Consider the following 22,834-nt stretch of genomic DNA (forward strand, 5'->3'; position numbering starts at 1 on the left):
ACCCTTTGGGAAATTATTGGGCTTAAAAAAAATGCCTACCTAATGATACCTGAAGGGTGAGTCCCACTTTGTCCCATTTTGCATCTGTAGTCACTTCTGCAAGACTCCTTTTCCTCTCTTTAAGAGTATCACTGATTTTTATTGCAGGACAAAAGGGCATGGCATTAAAACCTACATACTTAAAATTCTAGAAAACATTTCTTTTTCAGGTAAGAGCCTTTAGTTATACAGAGACTTTTGCAGTATTTATTTTCACCTCTTACACTTGTTTGAACAGTCTTTTTCTGTACATTAACTCATTTGCTGGAATTTCAGTTCTGAAATTCTAATTAAAACTCCACGTCCTTTGTCATTTGCATGATTAAACGTAGGAACTGGAAAAGTTGATGAGATTTGGTTAAATATTATGGATTGGAGTTTTTCTCTCTTCTATGTGTTAGGCTGTGCTTCTGGACAAATTAATAAGTGGCCATTTTTCTGGAATTCTGCACTCTTCCTGCTTCCTTTCATTACATTAGGCAAGGTTCCACTAGATGAGACATTTGCAGTCTTAAGACTTCCTGCCAGGGTTCAGACTTTGTATTTTTGACATTGAAGCTGTCGCGTTCCTGAAGCTACTTAATTAGAAACACATTCATTTCAGTGTACACTGGAAAAAGCTTGGACAGCAGAGCCCGGCACACTGGGAAGTTTGAGCATTTGTGTAGCTGGCAGCTAAACTAATGGTTTACAGTTTAAGCGAAAAAAATATCATAGGGCATTTCCTTGCCCCTAGAAGCGAAGAGAAGCTGAATGTGCACAGCAGATACCTTTTTTAAAAAAGGAGAGAGGAAGAAGAAGAAAACAAAGACAAGACAACTCCACTTTCACTGCAGTTGTGTGTATAATTCTTTCTTTGGCTATTATCAAATACAAAAGTCGTCTAGAAGAATAGTTCCCAAACTGTGCTGCTAATATTCAAGTCTGTTTTACAGGCTCCCAAGATATATTACTGCTGAGATCTGTAGTAAGGAGGACATTTTATATTCTGGGGAAGGATTTTTGCTTGAAGAATTTTATTTGTTGAATGGTGATGAGGGAATTGTGCCCTCTCTTATTTTTAAATGTTTGAGCAATTTTAAAATGCACATCTGACGTTTAAAAACCTTCATTCCCTACCCATTGCTTTCAGGATAAAGCCTAAACTCCTTAGTATTCAAGTGAAAGCACACCTCTGCGTTCTCACTTCTTACCCCTCTGGTTTCCCCCACCCTGTTCCCAAGAAATGCCATCCTTACAGATCCACTTGCAGTCTCCTGGCTGCCCCAGAGGAAAGGTGCCTGGTCACCTTGACCAGAGCCAGGTATCTTTGCTCTAGGCTCACAAAATAACTTTTGCACCTTTCATAGGATGTGTTACGTACTGGAGAGACCTGGGGAAAAGGTGCCCGCTCTCTCTCTTCCTCCTGCTTCTTGACCTCTCTCCCCTACTGTCCCATCGATGGGAGGTGAGCCCAGGGATTTTAGGTTCAGTGTTATGAAGTCAGCGTGGCCCAGAAGAAGAAACTTCAGAGTCCTCCCAGGTTTGCTGCTTCCTTCGTTTTATGGCATTAGAGAAGGGGTTTAAGCTCTCTGGGGCTATTCTCTCCTCTGTAAAATGGGGATAACGCCTACCTTATGCCATTGTTATGTGGATTAGGAAAGATGAATTTGAATTTCCTCATATAATGCTTAACCCATTTATTGGTAAGTAGCATCATAAATGATAATGTGTGTGAGTGCGCACACACACACACACACACACACACACACACACACACACACTCCTGAAACTAAAGGAAATCAGTCCATAATGCCCAGGTTTTAAGAGTTGGGTTCTCTACTCCTGCTCAGTCACTGACTTAGGGAACCATTGCCCTCCCTGTGAATGAAGCAGTTGAAAGGGGCTTAGTGAACTGTGGTGTCATTGGATGGCATGTGTGCACTTGGTGGGGGAAGGCTTGCTCGAAGTTCCTCACGTACTTAGGCCAGTCAGAATGGACAGTTAGATCACATCTCTGGATGGCAGAAGGAAACAGCAAATAAAACAATCATTCTTCACCGAAACACATCATGCCTTCCATTCAACCTTGTTAACTGCTTTTTCTGTTGTAATTGTGGCAATAATAGTTTCCATTTGTGCCAGGAACTATACTAATCACTTGACGTGTATTCTCTCGTTCTGATCATGAGCTGCCAGTTCAATTCCAGTATCCCATTTTAAAGGTAAGGCAACTGAGGCTGTGTAGTCACAGAGCTGCTCCTGAGGGATTAATGCCAAGGTCGGTGCTCTTCCCACCACCCATGCTTGCTTCTCATGCTGCCCACATTTTGAAATTCTCCGGAAGTTTCTAGGCTTGGGAACAAAATGTCACATTAGGATTTTTGTTGTGAAAGGAAATGTAACTGTGCATACGTTTATTAAAACAGTTTTTCTCCAAATAGTGAACCATCTGTAATTTTCTGTCAGAAGCAACAGACATTAAAGCAGCTATGTGTCTCTGTTTCTCTTCACAGTGCTCCCATGCCCTACCTCATAGGAATCCATTTAAGTTTAATGGAGGTAAGTTGGCGCCTTTCCTCCCCAGATCTCTCTACTTGCAGCTTTGTTTTGCTATGTGGCAATGGAAAAGACACAGTCTCTGGATTCACAGCTCTGCACATGGGAGCATGTCGAAGCAACACCTCATACGCAGCCCCCTCCCAGGTGCACAGAGCTGAGCTTTCAGCGGAGACCCTTTCCACTGGGCTCTGGTTTCCAGTGTTTTTCTACTTTGCTTGGAGATTGTCAATTTTCATGGGTGAGGGAGTGAGGTTCAAAGAGGCAAGAGGAAGGGGTTCTTTAAGGGTTTGAATGAGGGAAGGGAAATTGCTTGCTTTTCAAAATGATGTTTATTCTAAATCACTATAACAGTATTACGTTTTCATTGTAGAGCATGTGGTATAAGGAAGTATAAAGAAAGTTAAAATTATCCACAATACCATTATTTCCAGATTCAACTACTGTTAGCATTTCATTATTCTTCCTCCTAGTCTATATTCTGTGAATATATATTTTGTATGAATGTGCATAACCGGTTGTGTGTGTGTGTGTGTGTATAATTTTATGTCTGTTTCACTTAACATTATGGCATGGGGATTTCTACATGTTTTTAATCTACTCTCAGTAATAATAATTTTTAATTTGTTGCCTGTCAGCCCACTGTTTGGATATACCACAACTTATCCATTTTCCTATTATTGTTGGACACTTAGGTTGTTTATCCTTTTCCGCTATTATAAATAGCATTTCAGTGAACATCTTTATGCATAAGGCTTTATCTGCATTTTGACTTATTTCCTTAGCACAGAACCCCCAAAGTAGAAATGCTTGGTCAAAGCTATGAATCTGGTGCCAGATTGCTTTCTGCATGGCTGTACCAATTAGATAGCAGTTCTTTTAAAGGACTTTTCTGTGCTTTTGTAAGTGCCATTGGTTCGTAGACATGAACCTTAAGCTTTTCCCTCCTCAAGAGAGAGTTTAAATTTGTACTAGAGCAAGACGGGGTGGGAGGTGGGGGGCTTGCCTGTTTTGCACAGGAGATACGCTCTCAGAGGGAAAATCTAGAGCCATGTCCGTCTGTGATGATGCTTTGCATGTCTTAAAGGAAGTGCTACTTCTCTTCTTCTGTTCCCTTCATTTCACGTCGACGAGGACCACCTGCTTCTTCACTAGCTGTTGCACACTGTGCTATTGTGCTTACGAAAATGAAACAAGTTGGTTATCGAAAAACCTGTTTGTTTGACATTGAGAATCTTGATCAAAATAGACCACAGAAATCTGCTCAAATTTCTAATTTGACAGGACGGCCATGTGGCTCCTACATTCTGTTAACAGTTCCTCCTTGTCATCACCCAGCCCTGAGCACATACAGTACACAGTTTATGGACTATCTTGGATGGTGTATTTAGATCAGATTGAAGAGATTTCTTCTGTGTTTTACCTTTGTTTGTCAAGTTTAGGGGTGTATTCAAAGCTCCTGTGTGAAAAATTGAAAGCGAATCCTTTCTTGTTGACCTTTCATGCCTCCTCTTGCAGAGTTTGAAACACGAATCTAAAGACCATTTGGTCTATCAGAGTCCACAGCTCTTTCCTGCCCCTCCTCCTGCCTTCCAGACTGTTCCAGCACGGGCTTTTCAGACTCCTTTTCATGTGCCTTTACCTTCAGCATTGTCCACGTTTCTAGTCTTAGCTTGCTTTTCTTCTCCACATGCCCTCTGGTCTTCTCGCATAAGACTTTTTGCTTCAGCTACCGAGGTAATGTCAGTGACTCTCGGCTGTGATTCTAACACTGGCGTCCCTTTCTGTGGACTTCAGATGCAAAGTTTCAAGTGCCAGTTGACTGTCACCTAATGTACTACAGATGGCTCAAACTCAGACTTCCCCAAACAGTGCATTACACACACACACACACACACACACACACACACAGCCTTCCGGTGCTCCCCATCCCTGTGAGTGGCACCACTGCCTGCAAAGGCACCAAGGTGGGACATGCGGAACATGGCTCAGGGCTCCTCTTCTTCAGTTCTTTCTCTCTAAGTAGTCACCATGTCTCTGACCGGGACTCTCACCCTGTTCCTTCCTCACTGCCTTCATTAATCTTCTTTCTTTGCTCTCTTGGATTCTTATGAAGACTTCCTCGTTCATTTGATAAGCAAAATGAAGGCCTCCGTGTTCCAGACATTTGCTAGGCTGTGGAGGGATGAAAATGGAGATGAAATTCAAGGCATAGGCCCGACATTTGGTGGAGTGCCTTCTGCCTGGTCCCTGTACCTCTACGGCCCACCTCTCTCTGCCCTCCCCACATCTGGTCAGTCCCTCCGCCGCTGTCATGCCTCGTGTCCTCTCACTGTCCCTTGCTAGCCAGTGCTCGCAGTGATCCCTAAACACACATGCCCCCCCACACACCCCTGTGGCTAAGCCTGCCCTTCTCCAGCCCTTCCCAGAAGTCCCCCAGTTGTCATCTTTCACTTCCTGTACCTCTTGCTCTGGATGATAGCTGTCTGCTTCTCTGTCCTCTCTGTCATCCCGAGGAGTATGAGTTCTTTGAGAACAAAGACTGTGCTTCGTTCATGTGGTGTCCTCAGCACCTAGCAGGACGCCAAGCAGGTGCTTTCTGAAAAGAAGGATTGAGTGCCTGCTTGGAAAACTGGAATTCAGAACACATTTAGAGCCTCCAATAGGCGTCACTATTTCCAGGGAACCCAGCACTATAATTTTACTTAAAGATGGAGTAAATTTTTGACTTTTTATATGATTATAAGGCATTTTTGAAAAGGCCTTTTGGTAGTAAAACATGCATTGCAAAATATACATAAATTTTGAAGCTAAAATTTGAGACAGTTTTGCGTTTAGGTAAATGGGTGCAAGTCTACTCTCCTCAGCCTTTGAAGGGCTTTAAGTGAGAAGGTTCAGGAAGCACCAGGCAAGATAAACCGTAGACCTGTTTGAAATTGGGGAGGGGTTTGCCATGCTGAACTCCTGTGTGGTCAGCACTAAAAGAAAAACAGAAATAGTTGTCGCCCCGTTCTTTAGGCCAGCTAAGCCACTTTCCAGACAAAGTCGTGTTTCCTGGGTGTGTTGCGCAGCCATGAACTACCCAGTCATGGGTTTGAGTCTATCTCCTCGCGTAGGTTTCAGCTCAGACTTCAAGTGCTCTAGTCATTCCTTTTGATTGGGTTTATCTGGTTCTATTATACCCTTCAAGGGAAAGAAATGCTTTCCTGAGATTTCTTCCAGGAACTATGGGCTGTAATGCTCAGGGAGGAGCTCATACCTGGGGCCAAAGGAAAGCTCTTTAAGGAAGGAGCTCGGGAAGGCCCATCTCCTCTTGCACACTAGTTTTCTTACTGGCAATTCAGCAAAAAGCTTATTTTTGACTGTCTTGTTATTTTTTCTTGAAAGCTATAGGCACCTTATTATGCCTTTGCATATGTGCCAGAATTTTTTAAACTTCAAATGAATGTGGCAGATGTTCATAAAAGTTTAGAAAAAGCTACCATAGGAAGACTTTTTAACCATTTTTATGACACTCAAATTTGTTGCACAAAAGGAAATATAAATTATAACCTAGTGTTCTCATTTGAAAAAAAGTTATTTTGGGGAAAGACCTCATTCTGGTCTTCCTGCTCTACCAGGATGCCCTTGCTGTGTGTTAAATGGTAACCTTGTCCCCTTAAAGAGTCTGCCTGCCTTCTAAAGTGACAAGTTTATAGTTGATCATGATTCTTACCCCTCCTTCTGCCTTTTTATATTCTTTCTTTCATTTAAGCAAACATTAATTTGAGGCTAGTGGTAAGTTAGCAGGATAGCCAAGGCTATTGGCATAGACCTAGTTTCTTCTTGGAGAGAATGATCTTGTTAGCTGGCAGCTAGGAAGTACCGAAACGTGGCCAGATTACACAGTGGCTGTTTCCTTTCATTCTTTCAACCTCAGTTCAGTTCAGGAGACGTTTTTGCTGCCCCTCTTCTGCGCCATGGCTGGTAGCAGGTGCCAGGTCACATCTGGTTGATGGTGCTTCTCCTGTTTGTTAAATGAAGACTTTCCTTTCCAAGCCTCACAAACAATGCTCTGTGTCCAGGCCTCAGAGCGACATGAGGGATGGATGCAGGATATCATGTATGTATCATTCCTGGTGGCAGAATGCTCAGGGAGGAGGAAGGAAAGGCGATAGCCCTGGCACGGTTCCAGACGGAGGCTCGGGTTAGCCTGTAGATGCTGCTCCACCTGTACACAGAGGCAGTGAAGTGTAGTGGTTAGAATGTGGGCTCCGGGTGCTGGCTCCCCTACTTCCTGCTTATGCGATCTTGGGAACCGTAATTGACCTCTTTACCTCTGTTGTCTTATGTATCAAGTGAGGGCAATGGCCATCTCTCCCTTAAAGGACTGTTGGGGGATCCAGTGAGATAACGCTTATTGGGTGCCTCGCACAGTTCCTGGCACATAGAGTTCAACAGAGATCAACAACCATTGCTGTTTTTATTTCCTCAATGGCCTTAAAGCCATTTACATTGATAAGCTGATGGCTTTGAATTCTGTTTCAGAGACACTTAGGTTGTCAGGCTCATCATCCTCATCACCTGGGGAAGGAAAATGTCAACAAAACTGGTTTGTGCTCGCCCTGTTGTCTCCTGGTTTGCAGTGCCAGAGAGACTATGTCAGGGATGGGAGCCGTACTTTTGTAGAATTTGAATGCACTGTCATTCCTCTGCTGGACTGCTCCCCTGCTGTAGGAATTTCAGGCATGATACTTTGTCTCTCTGTATCTTACTTTCTTCATCTGGAATAGTGGTTAGTATCCATCTTTTAGGATTGTGGTAAGGATTAAATAAGGGAGTCCTGTATGTGCCCAGCATGTCCCAGGGCCTGGTCTGTGGTAGGATGCAGTCTACATCCCCTTCTACAGGAATGTTTCGAGAGCCTTCTGCGTACCCAGGCACTGCATCATGCAAGGAGTTCTGTATGAAATCGTGAATGTCACATAATCCCTGCCTTCACAGGGTTTTGTCTGGAGCAGATGCAGACAAGTGGAAAGTAAGTGCAGTGAATTTGGGATGCCATGGGTCTGGTAGGGCAGACACCACATCTAGCCTTGAGGCTGTGCTTCCAAGAGGAAGTCTACCTGAACTGAAGCCAGGGAAACTGGGAACGGCATCGACAAAGACTTAAAATGAACACCATGGAGTTTTCCAGAAAGTATGAGTAGTTCAGTATCTGACAGGAGCACAGAGCTGAAGGGAGAGGGGAGAGCTGAGGTAGGCAGGCAAGTGCCAGGCCATCCAGGGCCTTGTAAGCCTTGTTAAAGAGTTTGAACTTTATAGGGCAATGGAGAGCCATTGAAGTGTGTAAATAGGGGAGGGACATGGTCAGGCCTTCTCCTTCTGGGCCATTAGAAACACAGTCCTTCCATATAAAATGCTTGGAAACTGCTTAACCGTGTTAATAAAGTAAATTGATATTTATAAAGATCAAGGTAATTCTTTAGTAAATTACACACCACGACCATATATATAAAATTCAGATGTGTTAGCATCCCAAACCCAAGCTTCCGAATGGCCCCTTGCTACTACGCCGTGGCAGAGGTGTTTGTGCTGATGACTTTCTTCGGGGGTTTAAGCACCACTTTTACTAGATTTTATGTTTTCCTCCGTTTCCAAGTACTTTTTATGAATTAGATATTCTTTCTACAGCCCAGTTTGAGGATATAAATTTAGATTGTATACTAAGTGATAGTTCAGGCGGTAAGAACAGGGGGAGTGAGACCCAGAAACCAGACTCGCAGGCCCCTAGCCACCTCTCCCAGCACTGCAATGTCAGGAGGCATGTGATAGGTACATGAGGGCACGAGGCCAAGGTCACAGCATTCCTTTATCTTTCTCTCCGTTCTTTACCTGGGGAGGCTTGGCGGGAGCGTCTAGGAGCCTGATTTTGCAGATGCACCAGGTGCTTGGCGCAGCACTGGGCCACCACATCCAGGGACCAAGTTAGAGCTCTCTTTGGTCTGTGGGAGCCAGAGGCAACATTTGTGTCTGCAGTGGCGCCTGGTGTAACTGGCGGGCTTCCACACGAAAATCACAGGATTTACTTATTTACAGAAAAGAAAAATAACCTTTCTTTTTTTCCTATGCATCTCAAAGAACCCGAATTTCTGTCAAATGAGTTGGCACAGTTTTAACTCGTTTTTTTCTTTTCATTTTTCCCTCAGCGTAGAAAGTCTTTAATCCTTTGTTCGCCTTTTTTTTATATACATAAATTTATTTTTACACCGTTTCATAGTGGAGAAGAGTGTTTCCTGTTTACCATTGTGCCATTTTGCTTCTTCGCAGGCCTCCATAGGTAGACAGTAATAAGATGTAGTTCACACTTGTTGATGCTGAGATTGATGGAAAAGTCTGAGCCATGATTATATTCAGATGTAACTGGTGGCTTATATATGTATCCTCACAGGAATTGAGAAATTCCATGTGAGATTTGTTAGTGCTAAATAATCCTATTCTTGCTTTATAAGAAGGTGATACTTGCAGGAAAAACTCCACCTGGTAGTTTTAGTCACAGGCTCACGGGGAGATCTTTGGCAAGAAGGGGAGAGGGTTGGGACATCTTCTGAATCCTTGCTCAGCACAAGACACTGTGCCAAGTACTTTACCCATTTTCACTTTCGAGCATTCCTCCAGATCTCCCTGCCAGGCAGGGGGTATCCATATTTGCCAATGGGGAAGCTGAGGCTCAGGGAAAGTAATTTCAATCCAGTCCCTCTGCTATGGTGGGGTTGTGAGGACCCAGAGCCTCTGCTCTGTGCACCCTCTCCTCAGGGTGTGTGGATCATGCCTCGCCCTGTCCCTGTGCTGGGCAGAGGCCCCAGCTTTGCATGAGCTTTTCCTTCTCAGGGCGGCCCCATGCCATACACTGGGGATTGTGGTGAGGGGATGGGAGAGACGCGTCTGGCAGCCTCACATGCCTCCAGAGAAGAGATCTGAGTACACTTGTATCTGGGGCCGGGTTACTTAGCCTCTCCACGACTTCATTCTCTCCACAGTAAAATTAAGTTTATATTACCTATCTCAAGGAGTTGTGAGATTTTAGTTGATAACAGTGGATGTGAAGAGCTTTTTAAAAACACTGTATCAAGCATTATTCTTTGCAGTGAGGCGTGAAGTTTAGATCACTGGCACTTGCTTTATCATATAAAGAAAAAAGTAGTTGGACAGTAACTTAGTTTTGTGGGAATTTCCTCAGCATACTATTTGTTATCATGCAGAACATCACATGTGAGTCTCTGTCACATGCACAGCATTCAGAGTGACAGTTCGGCAGCTCTGTTCAACTTAGGGCCTGAAGGAGCTCCTGCATTTTGCCTGTTGGGTTTCCCCTGGAAGCGCTCTCCTCTTCCCGTGGCATCTACTTTTAAAATGAGTGTGATTCTTAAATGTCACTTATCCTAATGTTGGAATTAGTTAATATAAAACAATTTAAAGCTCTAGTAGTAATTTATGTAATCAAAGGGAACAAGTACTTCTGGCTGATTTAAGTATCTCTTGCAGTCAGTACATTTTCAGTCTAATTTGTTGTGACTGAAATGTTCTCTTGTGAGATGAGATAAGCCTCTGTTATAGATTAGAAAAACTGAGTAATTTATGAGGGAGAATCCCAGTAAAAAATGTGAAACCATCATTGATGCTCTTGTTTGCCAATTTTCCTATCATCACTTAGCCAGTCATTATATGTAAGTTCTGCTTAGCAATGTGAAAACTGACTTCAAAGAAAATTTAGTTTATAAACTGTTACTAAGAGAAGCTTGAACTAATCAAAATCCTGTCAGATTAAGAAAAGGAGCAGCACGCGGGGACGCTGTGTAGCAGAGTGGAAAGGACTCTTGGGCTCTAGAGTTAGGTGGCCCTGGATTCAAATTCTAGCCCTACCTAACATCTAGTGAAAGTCAAGGGGACTTTAAACAAGCTCCTTTGTTGAACCAAGAGGTCAGTTTTTTTTCTGGGGGGGGGGGCGGTATTATTACTGCATCACATAGACTACTCTGTACAAAGAATTACTGTGTTGTCTTCTTAAGAGATGCCTATTCAAGGGGCACCTGGGTAGCTCAGTCGATTAAGCGTCTGACTCCTGATTTTGGTTTCATGGTTTCATGGGGCCTGGGATCGAGCTCCGCACTCAGCAAGGAGTCTGCTTGAGGATTCTCTCTCTCTCTCTCTCTCTTCCTCTGCCCCTCCCTGCCCCCTGCTCTCACTCCCTCTCTAAAATAAATAAATAAATCCATTTTTTAAAAAGAGAGAGATGCCTATTGGAAATAATGATATCAACCATTGAATGAGGGTCTACCAGTATACATGGCCCTTGAGCCATATCATTTCTAATTGTCACTCTGTGAGGGGAGTATGGATTTTGCAGAGAGGAGGTGATGGTTTCTCTTTGAGCCTCAGACACCTTGCTTTTAAATGGGTAGATTCCCCACTTCATAGGAGTTTTTAATGAGGAGTAAATGAGGGACCTGGTACCTGACACATGGTAGGTGCCAAATAAATGGAAGCGACTATACGTATGTCAATATTATATAGTTAAAAGGCATCTACCTAAGATTGACTTTCCCCTCTTTCTCAGCCTCCTTTTGTATTTTTTAGTGAGTGACTTTTTCTAAATTGACATTAACTCAAAGGCACTCTTAACCGAGCACAACCACATGGGACTGGTGACTTCTTTTCATAAAGTCCTTCTAAGTGATTAAGGGCGGGACCGTTGTGGGAGCTCAGAGACCAGCAGTTGTGATGATTGAAGAGCCGTACCCTTGGCCTAGGCAGATCCTACTTGGAATCCGGGCACATGTGGTTTTGTTTAACACCATGCTCCGCAGACTCATGGTCCAGGTTTGTGACCATCAGACATTTGTTGTTGATAGGTGAGGTCACCACAGTAGGGGTGTTTGTCAACCAAATTAAACTTCCTCTTAATGACCTAAAATAATTGATTCGGAAGGCCTTTAAATGGGCCACAGCAAAGTGTAAGCAGGCTGAAATCTGGTATTTTCTGCACAGATTACTGCATGTTATTGTTCTGCTTCTTGGGGGAAGATATGGATGGACCATGGGCTTTTAGGGCAGGCAGTGAGCCGAAGTTTGAATCCCAGCCCCACCATTTGTCTGCGTGAGATGTGGGCTAGTCCTGCGCACGTGTGCCTTACCATCTGTGAAATGGGGCACCTGCCTTAAAACGATGACCGTTAGAAATAATGTGATTAAAATTCCACGCACATTAGTTGACCCTCACTCAGTGATAGAGATTATTGTTAATAAAGTATTTCCACTGGGCGTCTCTGAAGAAGGTAGCTTAGTAATAATTTTGTATGAAGTGGTCAAACTCTAATGTAGTAACGTACCTTTTTTTCCCCCTGCTAAACTGATTTCTCCATAAACTGCTTTCTGTACTAAACTTAAACACCCATAGAGAAAAGTGTGACTAAAATTGGAGTCTGTAAACCTCTCTTTACATATTGTTTGATTCTCAGCTGATTTCAAAATGAATTTAAAGTTGAGTATTTAAGGTCTATGCCATGTAGGCTACAAGAGAAGTAAGTTTTTTATTTGCCTTTGGATTCAGACATTAATGACCTGAGCTTTGGCCTTTGCAGGTAGAGTGGGGCCACCATATTATGTTTGTTAGAAATAAAGGCACTGGCTCAGGGCTTTTCCTAAGTTTGACCAACAGTGGCACTAAAGTTTGCTTTTGTGTTTGGAAGTTATCAGTATCCCAGAGAGTGGTTTATGTGTCCTGCCTAAAATCCTTCCCTCCATAAACCCAAATATCTGACAAAAATCTAAGATCTGCAGGCTGGGGCTGCCTAGGGTTCTGGACATGTCTTTAACCAAATATAATATATGTTAAACCTTGGCATCAATTGTTTTGAATGATTTACTGGTAATAAATTTATATCCTGCCTCTTCAGCATTTTATTGCATATATTTTGTACTGACCGAACGGGTTAAATTATGAAGCTTGATAAGTACATATGCACATTACCCATCCCTAGCTTTAAAAGAAAAAAAAAAGGAAGAAAAAGATAGCTATGAGTTTGGAAGTCATCCCAATTTTTAAAAATAAGAGAATTTGGACATTTTGGCATATGGGGCTTTTTAAATGAAATTTCATGGAACTGAAAACAGTCAATTTTAGGTTTCCAAAAATTGTTTTGATTTTCATTGGTATAAATTTGCTGCACATGGTTTTAGGGAAGTTCTGAGAGATGCATTTGGGACTTCGGGGTTGATTTTTTTTTTCCCTGAGATTTGTGATTTATTTTTAAAAGGTGATTTTTTTTTTCTCTCCCCAACTCAAAGTATAAATCAGAGGAGACAGGGTTCCATTTCTAGGACCGCTTTTTTGTAATGACATCGTTAAGCATTGCCAAACAACTGGACTTGGGGGCTGAATTATTGAGCATCATTTCGGCACCATTTGGACAGTACACAGCAGACGCCTCTTCCCCCATCTCGGAGTTAGAATCTCGAGGCCAAGTGATTTGGGCCATTCCATTAGCAGCAGCTGCTGGTGATAAGCACCGTGAGAGTCACCTGTGTAGGGTCAGGCTTATTGCACATCAAGGTTCGGCAGTGTCGGAAGAGAGGGAAGATGCCCAGGAGGGGGCTCCAGGCCACCTGCTGTGTGAGGATCAAAGGGTTGAAAGGTCAGAGGGCGCAGCTCCTTTAACCATATCTGTCTGTGCAATAGCTATTTCAGATTGTAAATCTTGGCGATTTCATTAAGTCCTCCTGGCTGCTACTGGGGCATTGAAATAATAAAATTTTATATCTGTTGCCTTTCCTGCCTCTGGCAGCCAGGCTGATACATTCTCTGCAAAATGGGGCGTCTTTATGAAAACCTTTCCTGGAATGATCAGAGCAGCCCTAATGAAGCTTCATGTTGGGAAGTTGGGGTTCGCAGAACCTCATCCTCTGGAATAGTTTAAAAAAAACACACACAAACCATTTAGCAGCCTTTGTGATTTATGTAACACCTCTTTTCTGAAAAGCAGGTCACCAAAATATTGCATATTGCTAAATGCTTCATCTTACATGTAGGAGGAAAGGTGTGCTTTCTTGGTGTGGCTGCTTTATTAAATAGCCCGTCCTGATGACGCCAGGGCCCATTCTCTTGGGCCGCCCCAAGCCACTGGACAGATATTACTTCCCACTTGGCAGGCCTTTTGGGTGTTTTTAGAGTCATGTCTCCTGAATATGATTTTCCAAACACTTTTCCTAGATCTTAAAGTTGTTATGGACCTTTAGGGCTCCTTGGCTCTTGGGCAAGACAAATCACAGTAATGGCTGCCCCTTTACTGCCCATATGTTTAAGACCCCCTGTAGTTTGTTTGAAAAGTTAAGAGATTTTCACAGTGAAGGTGCCATTTCTGAAATTTAAAGTGTTCCTTTTCACCGGGAGATAAGTTCACTCTGATTAAGTCCGTAATTCTCACTAAGCCATGTTTATGGGGGCAATAAACAATGTTTCAGCGTGCTTGTTAAATTGGGTTTCCAACCTCTCCACTCTTTAAAAATTGACATTTCAAATAAAAGGCAGGTGGAGATGGGAGTCCGGGTTTTCTGTGCCTAGTGATGAATGAATGATGGCAAGTTGGCAGTTGTGTGGGGAAAAATGAGGCCCTATTTTATGGAGGGTGACCCCAAACCATTTTGGGACTAGGGAATCGACATCCCCTTCTACTGCCAGTGAAACTCTTAAATTCAAGTTTCACCATTTCAAATTGGATGGATACTGTTTCTGAAATCCTGCCAGCCACATTACACACATTATTTAATTTTCACAACAAGCCTGCGCTCCAGTCGTGGTGGCCCTGTTTTACAGATGATGAAAGTTGGGCACAGGGAGGTTAAGTAACTTGTCCAGAGTCACATAGCTAATAATTACAGGACCAGAATTCAGACTGAGTTGTTTCATTGTGTGAAGTGTTTTAGTGTATTCAGAAGAAAAATATGGTACTGGTCCAGGTTTAGGGTCTGTTTGCTGTTCTGTGTCTAGCCATTGATACATCTATCCAGAGGTTACAAAATAAATCTGTGACCTAGTCGCTGTCCTTAATATTCGCTAAGCTGGGAAAGTAGAGGGGCCGCACAGACAGGAGAGGGAGACCACCAGGCTTCGGGGTCGGGCAGTCCCAAGCTCAGGTCCTAGCTCTGTTATTACACGGGGACCTGGTGCAAGCACTTCAGTCTTCTCTTCTGTAAAATGGGATTAATAATGCCTGTTCTGTGAGGGTGCTTTGAGGATCAGACGAAATAATGTATTTTAAAATATTAGTATTTAAAAACCCTGCAGTACTTTATAGATGACAGTAGTGTTATTACAACATCTGTGAAGATAGTAAGGTTAAAATGGTTATTTTAAAGGAAAAGTGACAGAGATACATGAAACAGTTGGAAACATAACTAAACAAGTTTCTTTTTTTTTTTTTTTTTGTGGGCCCAGTCATATATGGTCCACTGTGCTTGGCGCCTAGGACTTCGAGAAGGCAACTCGCCATGGGGCAGGAGTAATCAGGAAGGTTTTATAGAAGAACATGGCCTTGTGGGATGGAGGTAATCGTGGTGACCTAGGTCTGGGCCATCTTCATATCTCACCAAGTGCTCCAGTGCTTTGTCTCTCCTTTGTGCTTTACCACAGACCTTCCTCATCTTGTTTGTCACACATGAGGAAGCAGAGTCTCCAGCATGGGGAGCATGCCTCAGTTTGAGGCAAAACACCACCAGCACAAGGGCGGACTTGGGTAGTGAGGTGCCAGGAGAGCTGGCAGAACGGGGCTCTCGAGGAGGCCATATAGTTGGCAGTGTAGCTGGCCCTCCAGGAAACACAGGCCCTACTTAAGCTTTCATCTTCTTGACAGTCCTGAAGGTCTCACTTCTCACAGAGAAGGCAACTGACGCCGGAGAAGGTAAAGTGCCTTGCCTGTAGCTACCTGGCCTAGTGAGTGAAAGAACCAGGACACCAGCCTTGGGACTTCCTGACCTTGAGCCCTGGATCATCCAGTGAAGGGAATCGATCAAGTTCCATGTGAATGGAGATGTTCTCTTCCACCGTACATTCCTGTGCCTTTTCTCAGGCCAGTTGGTTAGAGTTTACCCCACTGCTCCCTATCCATGCCCTCCCTGTAAGGAGGCCGAACAAGGCCTTCTTCAGTTCAGAGATCACGTTTCATTATCTGGCTGGCTGTCGTTAAAACCTAGCATAAAGTTGGCGTGAATGTGACCGGCTGACACATGACTGACTGAATGGGTGAGTGAATGAAGGAATGTCCAGTAGATGGACGGTCAGGAAAGGAAAAATAGCCCATTGGAGAAATAACTCCATGCTGACCTGGGTTGAAAATCCCTGGACTTGTTAATGAGAGTCAGTGCTTATTACCTTGTGAGGAGTGGATTTGGCCTGACCTGTGAGGGGCTTGCACCACTTCCCTCCCTTGTCAAGCTTCTGTTTCTGTTTAAAGCACACTGGGAAATTCCAGCGGTGTTTTCAGGGGTCCTCTGAACTGTCGGGCTTAGAGTTTTAATTTTGCGGAGCAGGAAGGAGCAAATCAGTGACTCCTGGCTCCAAAGAAAAACCACTGCGTTTATCAGCTGCTTGGCAGCTTGGTGACCTTTGGGGCCTGAGGAAGGGAAAGAAAATGTCACTCTTCCCTTTGCGTGTATCCAAGATTTCAGGAGGGAATAGTTTAGAATACCTGAAGATTTTCCTTTCCTCTTCTTGTCCTTTCCACTTTTCCTCTTATTTCTCTTTCCTTTCTTCCTAGGAGGCCACCGGCTCCCATGCTGTTCTTTGTTATGTGCTCATATATATGCGCATGCATTTGAGCACATTTTATATGTGCCGTATAGTGGAAAGAACATTGGCACGTGGAACCCAGACTCAAATCCTTTCTCTGACAGACACCGCTTGTAAGAATACAGGCAGACTATTTAATCTCTTTAGCCTCAGTTTCTTCATCCATCAAATGGGTGTGATATTCTGTAGAAAACCCTCTCCCCTGGGAATTTTAATGGGGTCTGGGCCAGCCATCAAGCTACTGAAGGGCTTGATTCTTTTGGTATGTGTTTAACAAACATCTGTTAAATTACAGTTGCTCAGTATGTTTGTTGATTGAAACAATGTGTCAGAACAATTAATAAGATGCATTGGGTAATTGGGTCTTGGTGTTCAACGGGCTTCAGTGTGTAGCTCCACCGTTTCTAAGCCAGAGGACTTCGGACAAGCTATTTTACCTCCCTGATCTTCAATTTCCTTCTCTCCACAGGAGTGTCTTGGGGATTACATTATATGGTACTCGTAAAGGGTTGGGTGTGGGAGGAACACACAGGCTAGTAGCTATCACGTTGTTGCTGTAAGAGTCCGTAAGATGATGGATGCAGGTCATGTACCCCCGTCCCTGGCCCTTGCGGTGGTTTGGCTTGTCAGGAGTAGAATTAGCCTAAGAGGGGACTGCATGAACCCAGCAGCAGTCGTTTAGCATAAAATTTGGATTAACATACTATGAAGATATAAGAGCCATATTCTCCATCTTTCAAAATTAAAGCAGCTGCTGAGAAGTCAGACTTAAGGGAGACCTAATGTCAGGAGCCATGTCAGTTTGCCTCTCTCACAGAGAGACAGAGACTAGATTTACTTTGAGCCAAAGCAAAGCATTTTGTGGGTGTGATAATGCTCTGATTTGGGAACATGCTATGTCCTCTTGAAACAAGGTGTCCTTGCTGGAAGTCGGTCTGGACCTGTCCCCTTTCCTTGATCGTCTAGTTGCTGGTCTCAAAGGTGCTGCCTCAGCCACGGGAGAGGAGACTAGGCTTTCAGGCCTCAGGGGTCACTCCAGCAGGGAGAAGGCCTGCCTGTGGTCAAGGCCAGTGCCCTGGGCAGATGGGAGGGAACATGGCCACGTAGGTGCCAAGTAAATATTTCTATTTTTTTTTTCATTACGTAATCTTTTCACAACACTGTGTAGTAAGTGGCGATGGCCCCATTATATAGACGAGGAAACTGAGGTTCAACTAGATTTAAATAACTTGCCCTGGGTCCTATGAGTAAGAATGAAAGAAGATGAAACCCAAAGCCCAGTCCATCTGACTCACGTTTCTTCTACTTGGTCCTGCTGCTCCCCCAAACCTAGCTGACACAGGACTACAAGCGTCTCTCAGAAGGTGCCCAGATAATGTTGCTGTTTTGATCTTTACTGGAGAGGCAACAGGACAGATTGAAGAAATAACATGTACCCCATGCAGGTAGATTCTCTAACAGTGAAATACATTCCCGAGTGAATCCTTTTTATCAAAATAATTACTTACATTGTTTTTCATAATAACAGTAATAAATACCCAGTGTTTATTATATAGCAAACGTTGTCCTAAGTACTTATACATATTTTAACTCATTTAATCACCATAACAATCCAGTGAAGTCCATGTCTTTACTGTTTGTATACCTACTGTTGAAGTATGAGATTTCTAGGGCAAAGTGCACTCATCTCAAGTGCACAGCAAGATTAGTCATCCATGTGACCACCACCAGATCAAGAAACAAAAATATTAACAGTCCCCCAGAAGCCCCTCTTGTGTCCGCTTGTAGTCATTCACCCTCTGACCTAAAGATAACCATTATCCCGGAGGTCAGTACTATTTTAATGTCATCGAACGGATGAGGAAACAGGCATGGGGGCGTTAAAGGGTTTGCACAAGGCAGCACATTTGTAACTGGCAGAGTTGGGAATTCAGACTTCGGCAGTCTGGCTCCAGAGAATGTACTTCTATCCCTGAGACATAGCTGGGAAAAGAACACTAGATTGGTGGTGGTTTCAGTTTTAATAGCACGAAATCATCAGTGGAGTCATAACAGCTTCTACCTTTGGCCTGAAAATCAGTTTAAATTCTTAAAGTCTTGGAACTGCAATCCATTTTAATGGCATAGCTTTCAAGTTGCAAGGATAGAAACTCACTTCCCTTTATTGCTCACTTACTGCAATCAGGTACTGTGTTAAATTCTTTTCACACATTCTATCACTTAACCCTCACAACACAGCTGTGCAGTAGGTAGTATTATCCCCATTTTATAGATAAGAAAACTGAGGCTCAGAAGTAAAGAGCTTGCTGGAGGTTACACAGTCACAGAAGCAAGGCTTGAATCTGGCTGTCTCATTCCAGAGCTCACAGTTTTAACCACTGTGTTAACTCCTATCTTACTTTTTGTGTCAACTGTGAATTAATTCTACACTAATTAATCATGATAATTTCACATGATTATTATCATTGCCATCATTATTCTTATTCCCATTACACTGCCTTGAGCAAACTCTATTTTGCTTACTTTGGGCTTCCGTTGTCCATTTGGGCTTACATTGACATCTGCTTCCAGGCCTCCCTCCCAGCAGAGTGGAGCCAGCCACAATATTCCATTCATTCTCCAGTTAATAAGAATCTGCCCCATGTCAGGCACTGTGCCGGGCACTGGAGAGGGAGAGACAAATATGCCCCAGCTCTGCCCTGATGATGGTCCTTCTGGAAGGACAAGAGAAAAGATGTACTGCATGCTGGCCCATTTACTCCATGCACGCTGCCTCACTGACCCCTATCCTAGATAGGGAGCCGAATGCTCAGCTGAGGAAGTCAATGTGGAGCTGGGCCTCTGCTCCTCAAGGTCTAGGACCAGCTTTCAGCTTTCCTCCCCATCTAGCTCCCAGCCTCCTCAGCCAGGGGAGCATCACATGCTTCTGACTGCTGTTTGAATCCCCTAGATTACACTGCCAGTGCAAACCCTTGCTCTTCATCTTATAGGCTGGCTCTGAGTCCTACATTTTGTCACTAGCTGCCCAGTCCCCTCCCTAGACAGGCAGGATCACTCCCATGGGGGGTGGTATTGGTGTGGTTTGAACTAGTGTCCCTATTTTCTATGTTAGGGGAGGAAATCCATTGTTTTCATACGACCAGTTTTAGAAAGTAAGGCTCAATAAAGTCCTGTTTTACAGGGGAAATACCAAAGGTAGAGTGATTCTCAAATAGACTCCACTTTTGTGTAGGGAAGTGTATCAGGGGCATCTCTAGGGGCATTGGATTTTTATATTTATCCTAAGAAGGCATGAACAGAAAAGCAAAGTTAAAAAAAAAAAATCCTGGGCCAGATAAAAGAAAGGAAAGAAGCAGGGAGCCAAACTCAGTTGCAAATCGAATGTACCAGGGACAAATCACCTTCTCATGTAGCATCCATTCACCATTCATGCGTTGTTAATTTTTTTACCATCTATTATGATTTTATTCCATGTTCTGGACATAGTACTAATGTGTTTATCAACTTCATTGGGATACAGTTTATGTACAAACCATCCATTTAAAGCATACAATTTAATGAATTGTGATAGTTTCATACATTCATGAAACCACCACCACCACAATATATAGAATATTCCCACCACCCTCAAAGGATTGTTCTTTTTAATTTAACAAAATAAAGCTCACTTATCTTGAGCTTCTCATGTGCCAGGCACCACTGTACTACTTTTAAAATGTTAACCCATTTAATCCTCATCACAAGCCTGTGAAGGAGGGACTGTTGTCATCCCCAGTGTATAGAGGACAACACTGGGGCACAGAGATGGAGTGAAATGCCCAAGTTTGCACAGCTGGTGAGTGTTAGAACTCACAGACTGGCTTCCGGATCCTGTGCTCTTCACTTCTCAGCTCTGCTGCCTCTCATTCATTGATTCACTCATTCATTCAGGAATTGCCTACCGTGGGCCAGGTGTTGGGATAGGAACTGACGGTACAGAGATAGGTCTTTTTACCCCCAAGAAGCCCACAGACTAGGGGAGGAATCGAATACCTCTATAAATAACTCTAGGTTGGCGTGTTATTCTGGTTGTGGGAATGACCTCAGGGGAGCACAGGGAAAGGCAAACCTGAGACCCTCTGAAGTGAGATTTTGGCCAGGCTCAGCCGAGTTCTCAGGAACTATCGAAGGAAAGGGGACAGACAGACAAGAGAGCCACTGTTGAATGCCTGTTAGGGTGTCCTGGGAATCAGGCTGACACCTTTACATACGCTTGCTTATCTAACCCTCACAGCAACTCTCTGAGGGGGTACTGTCTTGATCCCCATTTCATAGATGAAGACCTGGAGGATTTAGGGGGAGGTGAGTGAATTACCTTAAGGCAGCCCTCAAGGTAGAGGTGTGATCCCTAGGTGAAGCCTGTATTAGAGCCCGTAACCTCTCAGCTGCACTGACCACCTCCCAAATGACCATGTTTCCTTCCCTGTCCTGAAAGGTTGGGGTCAGGCTAAGTCTGTCTGTGACAAAGCATGAAGAGAAAGACATTTCTGATTAACAATATTTATGGGAAGATGCCATTTTTGTGTGTTTTTCTGTGCAAGAAATGCCATTTGGAAAGTCGGTGTGCATGTCAGTATTTTTTTTTTTTCATTCTGAGAAAAAGCCTGTGGAGTCTGGTGGGGGGAGGGTTTGCAGCTGGCAGGAGCTTTGGCATATGTTGTAACTAAAAAGAGAGGGAATGTGTTGGTGGGACAAGCTACCGGAGAGCTGTCTCGGTGTGCTGCGGTACTAGTAAGTGTTTTAATTGGGTAGGGTTTTTGGAGGACTATTTTGACATCTGCTCGTGTCTTTGCTGATTTTTCTTCACTTAGAGTAGGAAACACAAGCTGTGGATAAAATGACTTTAAAATAATTGGAAGTAAAGATATCTCCCTCAAAGTCGAATTTGAGAGGGACACTTTTTAAGAAGTGGAAAGTAAATTCCACTTCTAGGAATCCATCCTAAAGCACAAGGCTTTATGCCTACAAGTTTCGCGACAATATTATATATAAAAATTTCTGAAAAACTGGAAATAACAGCCAACAGGAGGGGGTTGGTTGTGTTTTGTTTCCGTGAAATGGAACATTTTGTGGCAATTAGTAATGGTCTTTATAAAGTTTTTAATGAAAAGGAGCATTTGTATGTTGTAATAATGAGAAAATCAGAAAGAAATATTAAGAATTGTTTTAACTATATTTTTTAAAGTAGGGATCGGGGTGAAGGGTTATGGAAGGAGACATCAAAACATTATCTCCAAACGGATGAGGGTAACTATAATTTCCTTCTTTGAACTTTTTTGTCCATCCCTTTTTTTCTTTTTCTTTTTTTTTTTTAGATTTTATTTATTTGACAGAGACAGTGAGAGAGGGATCACAAGCAGGGGGAGTAGGAGAGGGAGAAGCAGCCCCTCCCCCCCCCCGCCCCCCACCGAGCAGGGAGCCCGATGCAGGGCTCGATCCCAGAACCCTGGGACCATGACCTGAGCCAAAGGCAGACACTCAACAACTGAGCCACCCAGACGCCCCCCCTTTTTTATTTTTAACAGGCGTATGTGATTTTTATGATATAAAAGGCGAGTGTTATTTTGTGTCAGTGAAAGCTGGCCCCGGAGTGTTCCTATAGCTTCATGCCCTACGGGTACTTGTTCTGAGGTCCGAGCAGTTGGATTTGGGATGTCTTCAGAAATAGTTAGGCTTTTGAGTCAGAGTGGGTTCAGAAGTCAGCTCTGCTGCTCACTAGTGGTGTGATTTGGGGCATTTTCTTTGACCTCTCCAAGCCTCATTTTCTCATCCCTCCCATGGAGATGGTCCTATCTTCCTCTTTCCGTGGTTGGGATTAAATGAGCTGGCAGCCAGTCATGGGCCAGCTTCCTCCTCCACCAGCACTTCTCACTGCCACCCCCCCCCCGCCAGTTTTGAAGGTTTTTGTGGGGTTGGGTTTTTGTTTGGTGGGGGGCAGGTGGGGGAGAGCGGTTAGCCTTTCTTCATTGCTCTTGTTTCCTAGAGCCTTTCAGGGATAAGGCACCATCCGGCCGAGCTGGCCTCCGATTCTCTCCTTGGGAACACTGAGCTTCAGGAAGGCCCTTGAGTCTACGCCAGCCCCTTTGGAAGAGGCCTTGCTGCCGGGAGGGCAGCATTGTCCCATAAGAGGAAGCTCTGCCGACCCAGCTCCTGCCTGGAGCCTGGTGCTTGGGCATTTTGGTTACTAAGGGGACCCTGGCCTGCTAAGTCAGAAAAAAGGGCCAGGTTTTTTCCTCTTCTTCAGCCTGCTGCCATTGTTGAAAAAGTAAACACTCCACACAGCTTAACCGGCAAGCCCTCCAGCCAGGAGTGGGAAGAAATCAAAAGCCTGTTCCAGCCCAGGCCATGGAGAGCCCACAAGGGCTGGTCTGTGCTGCTGGGGCCTCACTGGGAATA

The 22,834-nt window shown here is 43.9% G+C and overlaps 1 protein-coding gene across 14 annotated transcripts in view; it reads left to right on the forward strand.

Annotated features, from left to right (window-relative positions):
• Positions 1 to 22,834, forward strand: part of DENND1A (DENN domain containing 1A) — a 503,929-nt gene that overhangs the window by 301,622 nt on the left and 179,473 nt on the right. For all 14 annotated transcript variants that reach the window (XM_027614760.2, XM_027614750.2, XM_035723489.1 and 11 more), the window contains one exon: positions 2,535 to 2,580. In XM_027614760.2, the coding sequence (XP_027470561.2) occupies positions 2,535 to 2,580 (46 nt within the window). The remainder of the gene's footprint in view (positions 1 to 2,534; positions 2,581 to 22,834) is intronic.

The sequence above is a fragment of the Zalophus californianus genome, chromosome 13, assembly GCF_009762305.2.
Source record: "Zalophus californianus isolate mZalCal1 chromosome 13, mZalCal1.pri.v2, whole genome shotgun sequence".
Taxonomy (NCBI): Eukaryota; Metazoa; Chordata; class Mammalia; order Carnivora; family Otariidae; genus Zalophus; species Zalophus californianus.